Source organism: Mchenga conophoros, linkage group LG10, assembly GCF_057382185.1.
Source record: "Mchenga conophoros isolate Kocher_MC1m ecotype Shallow Benthic linkage group LG10, M_conophoros_male_GT1.1, whole genome shotgun sequence".
Taxonomy (NCBI): Eukaryota; Metazoa; Chordata; class Actinopteri; order Cichliformes; family Cichlidae; genus Mchenga; species Mchenga conophoros.
In genome coordinates this window covers 1392402-1407676 of record NC_140535.1, presented here as the reverse complement: position 1 = coordinate 1407676, position 15275 = coordinate 1392402, and the positions used below count along the sequence as shown (strand labels likewise).

The following is a 15275-nucleotide window of genomic DNA, read 5'->3' as shown; positions in this document are numbered from 1 at the left end:
GCTTCACTTAACCCTGTTTTTATGGCATCACCACATCCAGCGTGCTGCACGTCCACTGACCTCCCTCTTTGATTTTACCGCAGGAACAGCTTCTCTGCCTGTTCACATATGGCGCTAAGAGATTTCGTTTTTTCTCGGAGACTTCAGGAAATAGACGTGAATGCTATGCCTACACAGACGCCACATTCCAAATTCCTCAAATGCTATTCAAAGGACATGAATGACATCACACGAGGAAATGTGGCAGGACAGAAAAATAAGGAGGACAGGAAATATTGCTTCGTGCTAAACTTGCTGAACTTTACCTCAGTGAGATCTCGCTGCTTATGTCGACATAAACACGCGTCTGAGAGGTGCTTAATTAAGTGAAGCATATTAGATAGCAGTAAGTGCAACTGATAAAGAAAAGGGGACATGACGAGTGTGACGTACTGATAAGAAGAGGACGCCATCACCCATGCTGTCAGTCAGTGTTGCAGTAAAACACCTGAGTGAGCCTCATTTGTAGCTGTAAGCAATCAGAGCAAACCACACAGTCCAAAAGCACAAAATCCTCCATTTCTTTGTGTTGTTGCCTCTACAATTTGTCACCATGAACTGGTGACAAAAATCATTCACTACTTTAGAGCAAAACCCTTTCCTGACAATATCACTGATCAATACGTCCGTTCTGGTTTTGATATGGATACATTCACCTAATGAGATTCATGTGGAGAGGCTTGTTAGGCTATGAGAATGGCAAATGACCTTTGACACAGTCAATAGTGTAGGAGAGTGCTTGCCTGGCTGTCACTTTGACCCAGCTCGTTGAAGCACTTTGGCCGTGTTTTCAAAGCGCTTCAATGATTACAGAACAGCACTGAGTGCTGATTACAAATAAAGAGGAGATAAAGTCAGTGGATCTGTGGAGAGGACATTTGCAGAATACTAGGAGGGGAAAAAGGGCATCTAAATCTGTGAAACAGGCAAAATGCCACATGTTAGCATGCTGTGCAGCCTCGTAGCCTGTGGACAGCGGTGTGGAGACAAAGAGTGGGAGCCAAAACCTGCTCCCACCCAGAGGGGCCGAGCCGAGTGCGATCTGTAAACAGTGATCTGCATTCGCACTGACGCTGAAGACAAATGTCCTGAGGTCAAGTGTATTCAAATCCATATTAAATGAGACGGTTCTTAATTCTGCTGAGGAAGAGGATTCAGTTTACGTGGCTCCTGATAACGACGGACACGATAAAGGCGTCACCAGATCGCTTCTGTAAATGCTAACAGTGAGGCTGGCTCCTTGGGAAGTTTGTCTCGGCCCAAATCCAGTGGGAGAATCATCGGATGTGGTGGTAGGCAGCACAACAGAAGCCTCGTGGGACTGAGGGATTTATGGGATGTAGGCAGCAGGGTAAGAACTCTCTGCCAGACACCAACTAAACATTAAATATGCATGAGAGCAGGCAGTCTGCACTGCTCTCTGACCATATGTAGGTAAAATTGATTAACATGCTCTGATTGGTTTGAAACAGTCAGGTGATATTCCCATTTCAGCTGAAGGTTGCTGGTGATGCTATTGGTAGATACTGGCCTATCGCAGACATTTGAATGTGGCTGTCCAACATATGTTAACACTGAATTTAGAAGATTCACTGGTTTCAATGAATCCATGTAGAAATGGAGTGATTCGATTCACTGTCATTTATACAGCGCCAAGTCACAACAGTCGCCTCAAGGTGCTGTGTATTGTGCAGTAGATCCTACAATTATACATACAGAGAAAACCCAACAATCACATGACCCCCTATGAGCAGCACTTTGGCGACAGTGGGAAGGAAAAACTCCCTTTTAACAGGAAGAAACCTGTTAAAAAATACATATTAAATGTGACATATATGACTATGGGACCAAAAATCCAGTGTGATCTATTCAATGTAACAGTTTTTATAATACGTTTGATATGCCCACATACCAAACAGCACTTATTTATTGTCACACTGTCAACAATTTATGACTTAGATAAAATACACTCACTTTAAAAACATGATTTGATTGAACCCTGTGTCAGATTTCTGGTTAAATACTCAGGCTAAACCCAAACATGACATGACAAGGATGACGAGACTCGCAGGGTCTAAACATTTGAATACAGGAAAATCTAGAGTGAGTGTCAAAGCCTGCTATACACCTACAGACTCAAGCAGGACATTTACAGGACGACACGCATCAAACATGCTGAAGTGATTCAACAGGAAGATATTTTTAGGCTGTATGCAGTGCTGTTCAATTTGCTCATTAAAATGCACACTAAGGGCTCGCAGGCATCCCAGCGGTTTGCACAGTGCATGGTTTCTCAGGACCAGGCTTACAGTAAAGATCTTTGAGCTCCCCCTTGTGGTAGCAACTGTAACTATTTTATTAGTGATAAACGTTATGAGTGATTTTGTTTTAAATTTTACATCCAAACGTTTTTTTCTTCAGCCGGGGTAATAAACTGATCACTGATCAATCCTGAGCAGACTCTGCACCACCGCCTGGTCAGGCAGACACATCATTCTCATGTTTATGTGAGCCTGCACCTCCAAAAGCTAACTTTAAACGTGAAAAACAGTTTCGTAGCTTTCAAGTTTAAAGGACAAGAAAGAAAGAATCTCAATATGCTTAGAAAAGCTTGTTTACTTATTTTCATAAAATTAAACCATGTAAAAGGTCAACAACATAAAACAAACACTTAAGGAATGGGTATTCACGCCACAAGGCCTCAGAGATGAAGGACTGGGGTCATTTCAAAATGTGATTGAATTTCAGTCCAAAAGATTTGAATTTAAACAGTGTGGAGATCAAGGACAATTCTGTGTCCACCTCCAGTCTAATTCAGTTAATTCAAGAGGCTAAACTCAAATTTGGGAAGAAGTCCGGTTGTGAATCGACACCAACACTAGATGACGGCGAACAGCATAAAAAAACTTCACAGAGGAGGAAGAGAAAGCATCGTCTTCATTACGAGGTGTCCATAGCAGCTGTTTCTGAAACATAAGAACATCTGTTCATCATGTCATGTCAAACCTGCATATTTACACAGAAAGAAAACCGAGCGCCTTCTTTTCCAGCACGACTGCAGCACTGAGTTGGGAAAAACGCCGTTTCACAGCGTTTTTCTCCTCAGATCACTTTTAGTATTCTAAACCTAAAATCTACACTAGTTACTCCCACGAGGGGTGAAAACCAGCGTTTAACTTGTGTGAACGCACGAGCTGCTGATACAGAGAACGAACAGCAAACTCACGTGTTTCATTAAAGAGGAAGGAATCCTGATACTCCTTCATGTACTGAGAGGATCTGGCCTCATCCAGGAACAGAGAGTAAACTCTTTTAATGTCTTCTACCTGAACCTCTGTGCCCTGCAAAAAACAAACGGCACCAACAGAGTCAACGTGACAAAACGAAAGAAGCAATGGATGTGATACACGTGCAGCTGCTGAAGTCGTTCACATCGAGCTTACCTTGCGTTTACGACACACCAGCCCTGCGGTGCTGATCAGCTGGATCGCGTAGCGCAGTGACGTTTCCATGCCGATACGAGTGAGGACCGTGTGAGCCTCCTCGCTCAGCTCCACATCCTCCTCCTCACACCTGAAACGGAAACCTCAGCTTTACATTTCATCTGCGGCAGAAGATGGAAGCGTCTGCTGATTATGAACACGCGTTTTTACCGGATCTTCAGGATCTGCTTCGTCTCTTTTTCGGTGTAAGGGGAGGTGGCGATGATGAGCAGCCGATCGAGGAGATCGATGGGGATGCCGTGAGGGCTCTGATAGTTTGTTCCACGGATTCTGCAGGGAGACGAGTGAGTAGCACGTTACTAATGAAACACCCAAATTATTCAGTATTACCTTTACTGAAGCGGAAGGCTGACTGAAAGCAGTACGGTTTGGGAAAACAGTACCGAGTGATGCCTCTGTTGGTGGCCATAATGAGAACTGGGGAGAGGTCACTCTCCAGGGCACGGTTCAAGAAGGAAAAGCACTCCATGTCCAGCATATGCACCTCATCAATAAATAACACCTACAACAAGAGAGAAACGTTTAACAGAAACTCATGAAAAGCAAATAGAAGCATATAAAAACACTCACCCCTGGAATGATCTCAGCCTTTCCTTCTTCCCTCCACTCACACACTTTGGCATTAATCTGCTCGCGGACTTCAGACTTGATCTCTCCGGTGTCTCCAGAGAAAAGAGCCAGGAAGCCTTGTGTGCGACTGTTAATGACATCGATCTCGTGGAGCGACACTGTGTGGACCACCTCTTTTCTCTTCTGCAGCTCTCCCTCAGGACACTGTACAAACTGTGTCTAAAAAGATGGTAAAGAAATTGATTTTAAAATACTGCATCATCCAACAGCACGATCTGAGCGCTGTGACAACAGACCTGAGCTCCCATGGCATCGTAGTCTCTGGCTCTGGTGAAAGAGCGCCCCAACTTGGTGATCTTTCCAGTGGCTTTATCGATGGTGATAACATCTCTGAGAGAAAAGCAACAGAAACGCTCAGAAGACACGAGTCCTGTGCAAGTCTGAGTGATGCTGTAAAACTTCATATAACATTCATATCACATAACAGGTCCTGTAACAAGATCACCAACTGAACTTACCCCGCTTGCACCTTCTCTTTACTCAAACTGTCAATCATCTTGTTGCCCAAGTCGTAGATCGTCTCCATCTCCGTAGTCTTTAGCGTCAACTTGCCCACCTTTGCACCCTGATCCAAGGCACAAACTTCTCAGTAAGTTATATGAAGTATCATAATAATAATAATAATAATAATGGATTGCATTAATATAGCGCTTTTCAAGACCCTCAAAGCACTGTACACTTCCACTATTCATTCACTCTCACATTCACACACTGGTGGAGGCAGCTGCAGTTGTAGCCACAGCTGCCCTGGGGCAGACTGACAGAAGCGATTACCACTGGTGTGACCTGGGGTTGTGCGATTGGACGAACATGTCGACGACAGGCTCAGCCCATCAGCGATCGTTTTCACAAGGACGATTTATTTATTTGCCCATGAGTAAATTTGCTAATAATGATGTAGCTGCAGAAGTTGGTGATAGCCTAGCATACTCAGCTGCATGGTGGACACGTACGTGCTCATGCAAGTTAGCCGTGTTTGAGTGCTTTGCTCGCACTATACGTCTGCACAAGCCGCACACCGCTTTGGTTACATCCTCAGGTTTACCTCTTTCACGTGGTTTAAAAATCCCAAATTGGCGACTTCATATTTTTTCAGTGCTGTCAGCGTTAACGTGCCGTCATCACGACTAACGCGATTAACAAGTAACCCATCGGGAGCGCAGACTGAGTCGAAATCCCTAAAATGTCTCTGTCAACGCATTGTCGTGTCGTGATGATTGACACGTTAACGCCACAGCCCTAATTTTGGGGGGAAATTAGTTCATCCCTGTTTGGACTTCCTCTGTGTTGTAAACGTGCAAATCAGTCTGTGCATGACTACATTGCTCCGCCCATCAAAAAGTCTGCGCAGATGCAAATATATCGCCCATTGTCGATTACTGGACGGACGACTGTAGGCTGGAAAATGTTTACATATCGCCCAACCCTGGTGTGACCAATAAAATACTTCCCAAAGAACCACATAAAAAGACTGGGTTCACTATATTACGAGTGGAAGCTGCTTACCGTTCCTGTGGCTGGTCTGTCAATCTGGATCTCGACCACCTCTCCTTCAATGATCTCCGTCTCCTCTCTGTTAAAAAACAAAAACAGTTAATAGCAGTTCTTTTCGTATAAGAAGATTTACCAAACTCTATTACAGCATTTGCTCACTCACTTGATCCTTACTCCGATGGCTTTTCTAAAAGCTTGGCTAAGTGCCTCAGTCTTGCTCATCTCCAGGGAGAAGATCTCACTACCAGCCAGTGCTGTAAAGGGTGTATCAGGGCCAAGAGACTGGGCGATGCCTGCATTGGAAAACCCCCCAAAATCAAAAACAAAGTCTCAGCTGAACCCACACTCTGCCAATCAAGCTGGGAGCAACAAAAATGTACCCTAAGCCAATCCCATCAATCCAAGAAACCAATATCTCTTCTAGCTGCGGCTAATATTATGTTCTGGAGGCTTCCAGTGGAGATCTTACCCATAGCAATTGCAGTTTTTCCTGTGCCAGGCTGGCCAGCAATCAGTATTGCCCTGCCAGCAATGTGGCCATCTTTGATCATCTCCAAGATGACTCCTGCGGCTCGACGGGAGGCCAGCTGGCCAACCATCCCCTGAGACACCTGGAATTGAACATAGACATGTAAAAGGCACATCTCCTCGACACAGACACAGAATATTTAAGTCACAAATCCATTACATGCCCCTTAAGAAAGAGAGAAAAAAGGCATTTAAAGACTTAACGCTACCTGTCTTGGTTCTAAAGCATCATCCAAACCAAGGCCACGAATGTGAGAATGTGCACCTAAACAACAAGGTGAAAACAGATAAAATAATGTGAGTCACAGGAAGTAAAAAAACTCAAAAATCAGGTACCATGTGCACCTATCACAGCACTATCACACAGTAACCAATCATCATGTGTTTCCGGGTCTCAGTCATACCAATTCTCTCGATTCGTGTGATGTCACGAACCTCTGGAACCTTTGTAGTTGCCATCTGTATTAAAAGCAGAAAGATCATTCATTAATCACTATAGAGTGATCCTGCCCGGTTTCCTACCACTACTTTTACATTTAAAAACAGGCATTTCGCAGTATTAGACCTTCAGACTATCCCACTCCATGTCAGAATGTCAAACAACAGATAAAAAAAAAAATTAGCTCCAGCAAGAGATTCAAATATTTCTACTGACGTTTTAACGACATACAACCCAGTCACTATTAAATAAATGTTAAAAACCAAAACACTTTGGTGATAAGACTACCACAACATTAAGTAGTTAGATTGTCAAACAATTAACACTTTAAAGAGCCCGTCCTGGTCAGTTGGTTGTCATAGTGACAGAGTTGAGCGCATGCCACAACAGAGTAAGAACAGTGTTAGCGTTACGTTAGCCTGGTTTCTAAGGCTTTTTATTCTTCATATTTTTACTTTTTCATATAAGCAACGGGAAGCTCGGGTATCGCCATAACACAGATTTAATAATGTGGTACACGAAATCCACAAATCTCGTTTGGCGCCAAGTAAACAGAGCAAGGATAGTGCCAAGTAATGCTAACGCCAGCTAATGTTATGTTAGCAAATTAGCTAGCTCCATTCAAAGCTTTCTTCTTTGAGTAACTCCTGCTTAGCAAGACGAAGACGTGATGTTCGACAGAACATGGAAGGATGATCCTACAGGACACATCGTGTAACACCACGGTGCGAAAGCCTGGAGTTAACACTGTTTATATTGATCGCATGAACACTCACCTGTGCAGCCACACTTGCGAAAATGTGAGAATGCGGCGCTTCTTTCTAATGGTGCGCAGATTAAAAGCGTCCGTACAGAAACAGCTTCTTTTCTTTTTTTCCCCCCCTGCTAGGGGATGTTTGGGTTGACTGCCCTCTATGGACTCGATGGTAAAAGGACAGCACGAGCTTGTGATTTACAGGGAGTGGCAGGAAACCTTACCGGTGTCCTGGATTATATTATGGACATTTGAATCCGTGTAGCCGTTTCAGTCCAGAGTGGTTAAACTGTGTGCTAGGCTCCCTTTAACTCCCTTTTCCACGGACGGGCTATTTTGTTGCAAGAAGAAAACGTAAAACCTTTAATATTTACTGGTGTAATGTGCTGGGTTACGGAACTGAGATGTTGTAGAGATGTCAATGTCATACTGTACGTAAGCTGGACCAGCCAAGGAAGCACTTTGCTCTGTTTTAGTTACTGTTTGTACACGCTAACAGCGGAAGCTTTCACTTCAGCCACGATAAAAAACCTGCTCAAACTTAGTACTGCAGACGTTTGTCCACCAGAGGCTGCAAGAGCCCCGAGTTATATTAAAGGTTGAAGAATTTCGAAGTTGAAGCCAAAGTTTTTGCAGAGTGGTGTTGATGATGCAGTAGGCCGGATAAACAGGCTCCGCTTCATTCATCTTAGTGTAAAAGCCTCTTTCATTTTTTAAACTGAGAAATATTATAATCCAAATTATGGAGATGAGTTTGAGATTTTTATTGTCGTCTTTGTCTCAAGCTCAGCTTCATATTTGCAAAAAGTAATTTTAAAAGCTTACAAATCAAGACTGCAGTATTATTGAACAATGGGAAAGCCTGCCTGCTGATTATAATCTCAAGGTTTCTGGAGGGGTTTTCATATCCTCTCCACTAGACCTTTCAAGCTCCACCTCAAGGCCCAGGCCACAAACTGAAGTCGCTTTATTTAAACATCACAGCAGAGCGACTGCTGCACGGTGAAAGGTAAATTTCGGTGCTCCTGAGTTGCTACACTAACTCAGAACAATTTTTATTTCATTTTAAACTTCGATAACAAAACCAAAATAAATAAATAAAAGAATAAATAAATAAATGAATAATAAATGTAAAAAAACTAAACTAACTCAGAACTTTTTACTGAAGAACTTGACGATACATTAGGACTCAGTCATACTTCCACTCAGCTGAACGAGTCTTAAGCGTCACAGAAACCTCTCAGGTACACCTCGCCTGTTCCTGTAGAGTTCCTTAATGACCTCTCAGCTGCTTTTCAAAACACTGTGCTTTAAGCACACACAAACACACCATCTCCTCCCAGTCCACACTCAAAGCTGGGTCTATTTTACATTTGCTTATTAAATAATTGCACTGTGAGTGACGTTGCTAATGGCAGGAAATGTCTGCCTTTTAAAGATCTTACAGATCTGGCTCAGAGCTGATTAGCTTGAAGAGTGAGTTAGGAAGCTCGTCATCGTAGAAGAAATGAGAGGAAAAAATCCGCATCACAGCTCATGCTTGTTACCAAAAGTTTATTTGATAAAAAAAGCAAAATATCACAAATGGTCATCACATTGTACAAGGTTCATTATTTTGAATTATAGTGTAAATATGCATATACTATATTATTTCTGAATTAGTAAATGCTCATTGACTTTCTGCAACTGATTTTACACTGAACACATGTTGATTTGCTGAATATTTGCTCTTCGAGCATCGTTTCCCCCATCAGCACATATCGGATACCAAACAAAACAACGATCTAATATCAGAAAAAAAGGGGGAAACAAAAGCATATTTTCTCACAACAGCAGTACTTTGCATCATTCCACACCCACTGATCTTTGGATGTGTTACTTAATCACAGCTGGATAATGGTAATGGCTGACTCATACCAAACCCAGAAGCCTGGATAGACAGGTTCACTAAAGGAGGCATTAAAGCGGTGGATTAGAGACATGGTTTCCCCAACAGCGTAGAATGAGAGAGTACCCCCGGCGTGATCCAGGAAAACGCCGATGCGGGAGGAGTAGGGCGCGCTGACCTCTTGCTGGTCCTTGTTGTGGCGGGCTGAGTAACTGGAATCAGAGCAGAAAAGGCTCCATGACTTGCGGTTGTAGCCGATGCGGCAGCTGTCACTGTAGCCCGATCTCTTGATGCCTTTGTAGGCGATGCCGATGGAAGCCCCCTCCCCACTCCAGTCTACCTCCCAGTAGTAGGTGCCTCCAGAGAGGGGCTCCTTACACAAGACCTGTGGCAGGGAGTCGAACCTGGCAGGGCTGTCAGGGTAGGACTGGGGGTCTCTCTTGAGGGCAGCTTTTCTGTTCCCTCGTGACAAGTAAAGCTGTCTGTAGGCTGTGTTTTGGTCCAGAGTGAGCTGGCAAGCATCTAAAGATGGGTGGAAGACAAGTTCATTGTTTACTCGACAATGCTTAACTTAAATCAGTCTGGGATAAACGTAAATGAGGAAAGCAAATAGCCAAAGCATCTGTCCTACAGCAGCTGAAGCACCCCACTCCAAAGCAGCAGCAGAACGTCATCGACATCTCAGTTAAACTTCTACTCACTGCGGTAGAAGTTTAAATGACTTCTGCAAAACACACTTTGAAGGAAAAGCAAGAGACCCTCTGGCTGGACACGGAAATCAGAATAGTCACCTGACTGCTGTGTACCTCCACCTCTGCAGGTCACAGCTGGTGGGACACCCGACGCCCTCGGCTAGATCTGCCCGGCCTATGATCTGGAACGCCAAAGGTATCAAACACTGTTTGTGAGTTTGACCACAAACAGAATTCCAGCAAAGACCTTTTTCAGCTGTGACGTGAGTCAATGACTATGCAGTTTCTCCCAGCGCTAAAGTTGAGAGGCCCCAAAGATTTCTGTTGAAAGCTGGATTAACCTCCTGAGACCGTGTCCTCATATGGGAACATTACATTTAGACTTACACTCCATCTTACAAAATCAATATTTTACACTCTGTTAATAATGACCATAAAACTATATTGTGTTATGCTGCCAAACAAACCCACTGTCTCTATATCGAGGACATACTTTTTAATATATTTATGTATTTAAAAACCTTTCTGTTCAAAGGCGATGCTTCTTTTTTTACTTATTGGCTTCGAGAAAATTTGGAGAAATGAAAAATGCATCCCAAACAAGAGCTCGTGTTGCAGGAGGTTAAAATGCAGCTTAAGTAAAGATGACATAGCTGTGCAATATTTGCAGTGAATCAGTCCCAACCTCTGTCAACACTGTAGGACTAACAGTAGCTTCTAAGAGCAGATTTTGTGGTCAGCCACAGGGTCCGACAGAGAACCTCGTCAGCATCTAATATGCGTCATGCAGTGAACTGAGCAGAGAGAATGGTGAACAGTGTGGGTCAGAGCAGAGACTCACATCTCAGGAAGTCCTCCCTGTACTGAGGCTCCTTGACTGGCACAGACTTGTACACGGGAGCTTCGTCACCTGTGAGAGGAAACACAGAAAATGAGACAGAGTTGTGTGTCAGCAGTTTTTAATGTGCTGCACCTGAACAGCTAATACGTGTGCAGGAGGTCACGTTCTCGTCACACTATCAGTGATCAGGCAAACACCTCGTAAAGCAATCTAACAGGAGAATGGAAAGAACTGAGGAAACAGGGCCAGATGATGAAACGCCTGAGCGTTACGACTCAACACCACATCTCCTGGCTTTAGCCTGACTCTGTGCTAAAGTTGTTCCGCCCTCATTCATTGTTGTGTGTATGAGCAAGTTGTGAAATGATGCTCTTGAAAGACTGACTCACTTTTTATTGATTGATATTGTTTCTTCTTGGAATCCTCCAGCTCACAGAAGGTCATTTTGTTAACTGCAAATACAGAAAAACCGCTCAGTCATCGTGCTTTCTTCATATGTTTGAAATAACACAGTGAGATTACAGCTGGGGTGGCCAACTCCGGGCCTCGAGAGCCGGTGTCCTGCAGGTTTTAGATGTGTCCTTGATCCATCACAGCTGATATAATGGCTAAATTACCTCCTCAACATGTCTTGAAGTTCTCCAGAGGCCTGGTAATGAACTAATCATTTGATTCAGGTGTGTTCACCCAGGGTGATATCTGAAACCTGCAGGACAGTGGCTCTCAAGGCCTGGAGTTGGCCACCCCTGGATTACAGCAACATCACACTGCAGTAGTCAGATTCCCTGCTGCATCTGTTCTGTGAACATCGAGACGTCAGTCTTCACGCTCACCTGTCTTGGCTACCTTAACCAGTTCGTCATTGCTGGATTCATTCAGTTGCTGTTTCAGCTCAGAGACGGCTTTGGTCACCGGGCCGAAGGAGAAGTACGGGTTGACGCTCACCGACGGCAGCTCCTCGGCCTCTGTTTGTGCTATCAGCATGTGGTAACTCTAACAACAATATAAAAGTAAGATAACACTGATTCTGTCAGATTATATTTTTATCTTTATGAACATGCCTTCCTGAGCCGCTGGCGGCTGCCAGTTACCTGGATGAAGTGGATGTGGTCCTCGGTGCGAGACAGCTGGGTGATCTCGTTGTCTCTCGCCTTCAGGTCAGCGATCTCATGACTCAGACGCTCCAGATGGCTCTCTGCGTTGTTGAGTGCCGCCCGCTTGTTGGAGGATATCAGCTTTGCCATCTCTTGCTGCATCCTCTCAATGGAGCGCATCATGTCGCCAAACATCTTCTCACATTCCTGAAGCGCCCTCTGGGCTGAGTTCTGCACAGGAGACATTGGAGTGTGTCGTAAGGTGAACTGGTGTCGCACTGGTTTTTACGATGACACACTTAGAAGAAGGAATGCTGTCAGTGCTGTTAGCTTCCGCTCAGCCTGTAGCGGTCAGAGTGCTCGTATCTGTCTGATGGATGATAATGACGGTGATTGCGGCACAAACCTTGAGAGAGTCCACCGCGTGTTTTAGTTCCTCCATCTGTTTCAGGCGATCGTGAATCCTCTCCTGGATCTCAGCCTGGGTGGCACCCAGCCGTTGCTATAAGACAGTTGAAACATTGATGATTATTATGACAAGAGCTTTACGCAGAAGTAACTCAAATATATGAAATCGTCTAAAAAAATTAGCTTAAATGTTTGGCTTTTAAGTTCAGGGGTCCAGGTTCACTGGACGCCAACACCTTTATCTTTGTTTGCATGAATGGGCGTCTATTGTTGCTGCTCTTTCATGCTTTGCTCCCCACCCTTTAACTGCTGTAGTGCACCGTGTTACAGCTTTAATACGGAATATTTGACCCTTATTTCTCACACGTTTTAGCGTTATTGTTGAACCAAAGGAGGACCGGTACGAGGGTGTTGCCTACCTGTTCCTCAGATCTCTCCTGCTCAGCTGACACCATGTCGTGGCCCTTGTGTTCTTTCACTGTGCACAGCACGCAGATACACATCTGGTCGGTGCGACAGAACAGCTCCAGACCCTTCTGATGCTGCGGGCAGATCTGCCTGTCCAGGTGGCCGATTTCATCCACCAGCTTGTGCCTCTTAAAGGTGGCCGACTCGTAGTGGGGCTTCAGGTGCTTCTCGCAGTAGTGCGCCAGACACATCAGGCAGGACTTGATGGCTTTGTGCTTCTTCCCAACGCAGATGTCACAACCTACATCCTGGGGTCCAGCGACGTTGTAGTCGGGGGACGGAGGTGGAGGCGGAAAGGACTCCGAGTTGCGTTGGAGCGTGGAGTTCCTTGAGCCTCCGACGCGCCTCGGAGTTGGCCTCTTGCTGTAGGAAACCCTGCACTCCGGGCAGTTGAACGAGCCGGTGTGTTCAGCATGATCCCAGTATGTCTTCAGGCAGATGGAGCAGAATACGTGGCCACATGGGATGGACACAGGGTCCCTGAGATATTCCTTACAAAGGTAGCAGGTGTCTTGGTCAAAAGACATGGAGGCAGTTTGCTTCTTTTCCCTCTAACGCCGAGAAGATGATGTGAAGTCAGAGCCTCACTTGTGTCAGCACTGTGGCAAAGTGACTGCACAGGTAGTGCGGGTGCAACTTATATAGAGTAAACAGAGAGGGAGGATAAACAGGTTAAGCCGAAACCAGTAAAACAAGGGCGGAGAAAGAAAAGGACACAATGAGTAGATCCACGTGTTACAGAATGCTGAGAAAATGAATGATATGTGCGATCTGAAAATATTTGATCCAAAGAGTTGTAGTTTCCATTTATTACATTTTGACACTGTAAAAAAACAAAAGGTCCAAACTAAGATAGGAAATTTTGAGCAGCAACGATGTGTAATCAAAGGATACCACGTAATATTCACAGGAACTGAAGCATTATTTGTTTTTTAACAGAAGTGAAAGAAAAGCCATAAAACAGGTGTTACACATTTCAGGGAATAAGATGTGTAATAATAAAATAAATAAAATGGCATCAAATGTAAACGAGTAAAACCTTCTGCGAGCTCCGGTCAGATTCAGTCTGTTGGATTTGCTAAAGTTGACTTCACCCGTGACCAGTTAATTATTAACTGCGTTTACTTTGCTTTGCCACTGATTTCCTCTGACAGGATGCCACAGTTCTCATATACACGAACTCAACTGTAACGTTTCCACCAGTAAGAAGCTAAAGTATTTAATAATGTATCATCTTCTGCACACACACAAAATCCTTCCCTCTGTATATTTTACTTTACGGCGAACACGCCTCCCGGCCGGAGTTTCAGTGTCGGATAGGAATGCAACTACACTTGATAACCGAGATAACAGAAGGGCCAAGAAAGCCTGCTTAAAAGATTCCTTTGTGTGAGAGCCAGCAGGGTCTAAACAGCATTACAGGGTCGGCTGTGAACAACAGTAACTGCAGCTGACATGTATGACCACACGTAGCATTTAACCAAAGCTGCTCTGGCTGTGGTTACGCTCCTCACTGGAGGTGATTCAAAACTTTGTGAACTGATATTGGAAAAAGCATCACAAATATCTTTATGTAATCTCTGGTTTGTAAAAGTTACTTATTTTATTTCAAGTTCATTGGCATTCAAAGGATTTCCATCACTCTTCTCTGCAGTTAACTTATTTAAAGTCAGTGTTAGTTTAGGGTAAAGTTACATAGATACTTTTCACAGGATTTCTTTAATTTCATTTCTTATTTTATGCTGAATCATTTTAGGACAGTCTGTAACTTGTGCTCTGTAACACTGCTCATCCGTTTGTAATCTGATTACATGCCAGTGACATGCAACACACCCTTTTAAACTGACGACAGAACTGCTAGTGATGCAATAGAAAGCATGTCTGTCCTGATGGCAGATTTTCTGTTTTCTGATTTCGTTTCCATAAAACAAAAAAATTTCTTTGTTTGATTCTTTGGAGGAGAAAAACTGTCTGGAGCTACGAGACGATATTTCACTTTGTCATCTGTGCATAGTTTTGTTTTTTCATGCGCCCGTTATCCAGTTCCAGCAAACACAGTGATCGGAGCAAAAAGGTCAAATAAGCATCTGTCAGAGTTTATTCCTTCCATGTGACTCGACCTCTCCCTACAGGGGTGTAGAAACAGAGAGCGCTGAGATCTTAGCTTCTTTTAAAGTTCTCTGACTTTGTGATTCAGTTTTTTCCGCGTTGCTCAAAAAGAGGGCCCTCGAGCATCGTGACACAAAGTTCAGCTGTGAGGATGTCAGCATGGGAGCATAAACCATTGTGAATCTTTGGCAGGTTCACTGAAGAGGCGACAACAAGACACCACCGAGGCTTTGCTGCTGGCCACAGACCGTCGCTCTCTCCTTATCCCCCGACTCCAGCCTTACGTTCTGCTGATGTTCTTGTCATGGCTCGCTGCTGGCTGCAGGTTTCCTTATAAGCAGTTCAGCTGCATCACGACCTAAAATAGCGCCTAACAATGATCGTGTAA

General features: G+C 44.2%; 2 protein-coding genes across 4 annotated transcripts; both read right to left on the bottom strand.

Moving 5' to 3' along the window:
* Positions 1 to 2637: 2637 nt before the first annotated feature.
* On the bottom strand, positions 2638 to 7509 carry ruvbl2 (RuvB-like AAA ATPase 2). 3 transcript variants are annotated; one of them, XM_085288038.1, is made up of 14 exons: positions 7410 to 7509; positions 6599 to 6653; positions 6404 to 6459; positions 6136 to 6277; positions 5830 to 5959; positions 5679 to 5745; positions 4631 to 4737; positions 4409 to 4502; positions 4113 to 4331; positions 3926 to 4044; positions 3693 to 3812; positions 3483 to 3612; positions 3266 to 3380; positions 2638 to 3005 (listed from the first exon to the last, which is right to left on the bottom strand). In XM_085288038.1, exons 2-14 carry the CDS (start codon positions 6651 to 6653, stop codon positions 2980 to 2982), a joined length of 1380 nt encoding a protein of 459 aa, XP_085144164.1. In that variant the 5' UTR covers positions 7410 to 7509; the 3' UTR covers positions 2638 to 2979. The 3 variants fall into 3 exon arrangements, with proteins under 3 accessions (XP_085144164.1, XP_085144163.1, XP_085144162.1); XM_085288037.1 differs by lacking the exon at positions 7410 to 7509 and adding an exon at positions 6760 to 6977 and having other exon boundaries at positions 2638 to 2999; XM_085288036.1 differs by lacking the exon at positions 7410 to 7509 and adding an exon at positions 6760 to 6975.
* A 1418-nt stretch (positions 7510 to 8927) lies between these two features.
* ftr83 (finTRIM family, member 83) lies at positions 8928 to 13401 on the bottom strand. Its single transcript, XM_085288079.1, has 7 exons — positions 12730 to 13401; positions 12309 to 12404; positions 11900 to 12133; positions 11642 to 11801; positions 11198 to 11260; positions 10809 to 10877; positions 8928 to 9797 (listed from the first exon to the last, which is right to left on the bottom strand). The coding sequence occupies exons 1-7, from the start codon at positions 13303 to 13305 to the stop codon at positions 9271 to 9273; spliced, it is 1725 nt and encodes a 574-aa protein (XP_085144205.1). The 5' UTR covers positions 13306 to 13401; the 3' UTR covers positions 8928 to 9270.
* Positions 13402 to 15275: the final 1874 nt, after the last annotated feature.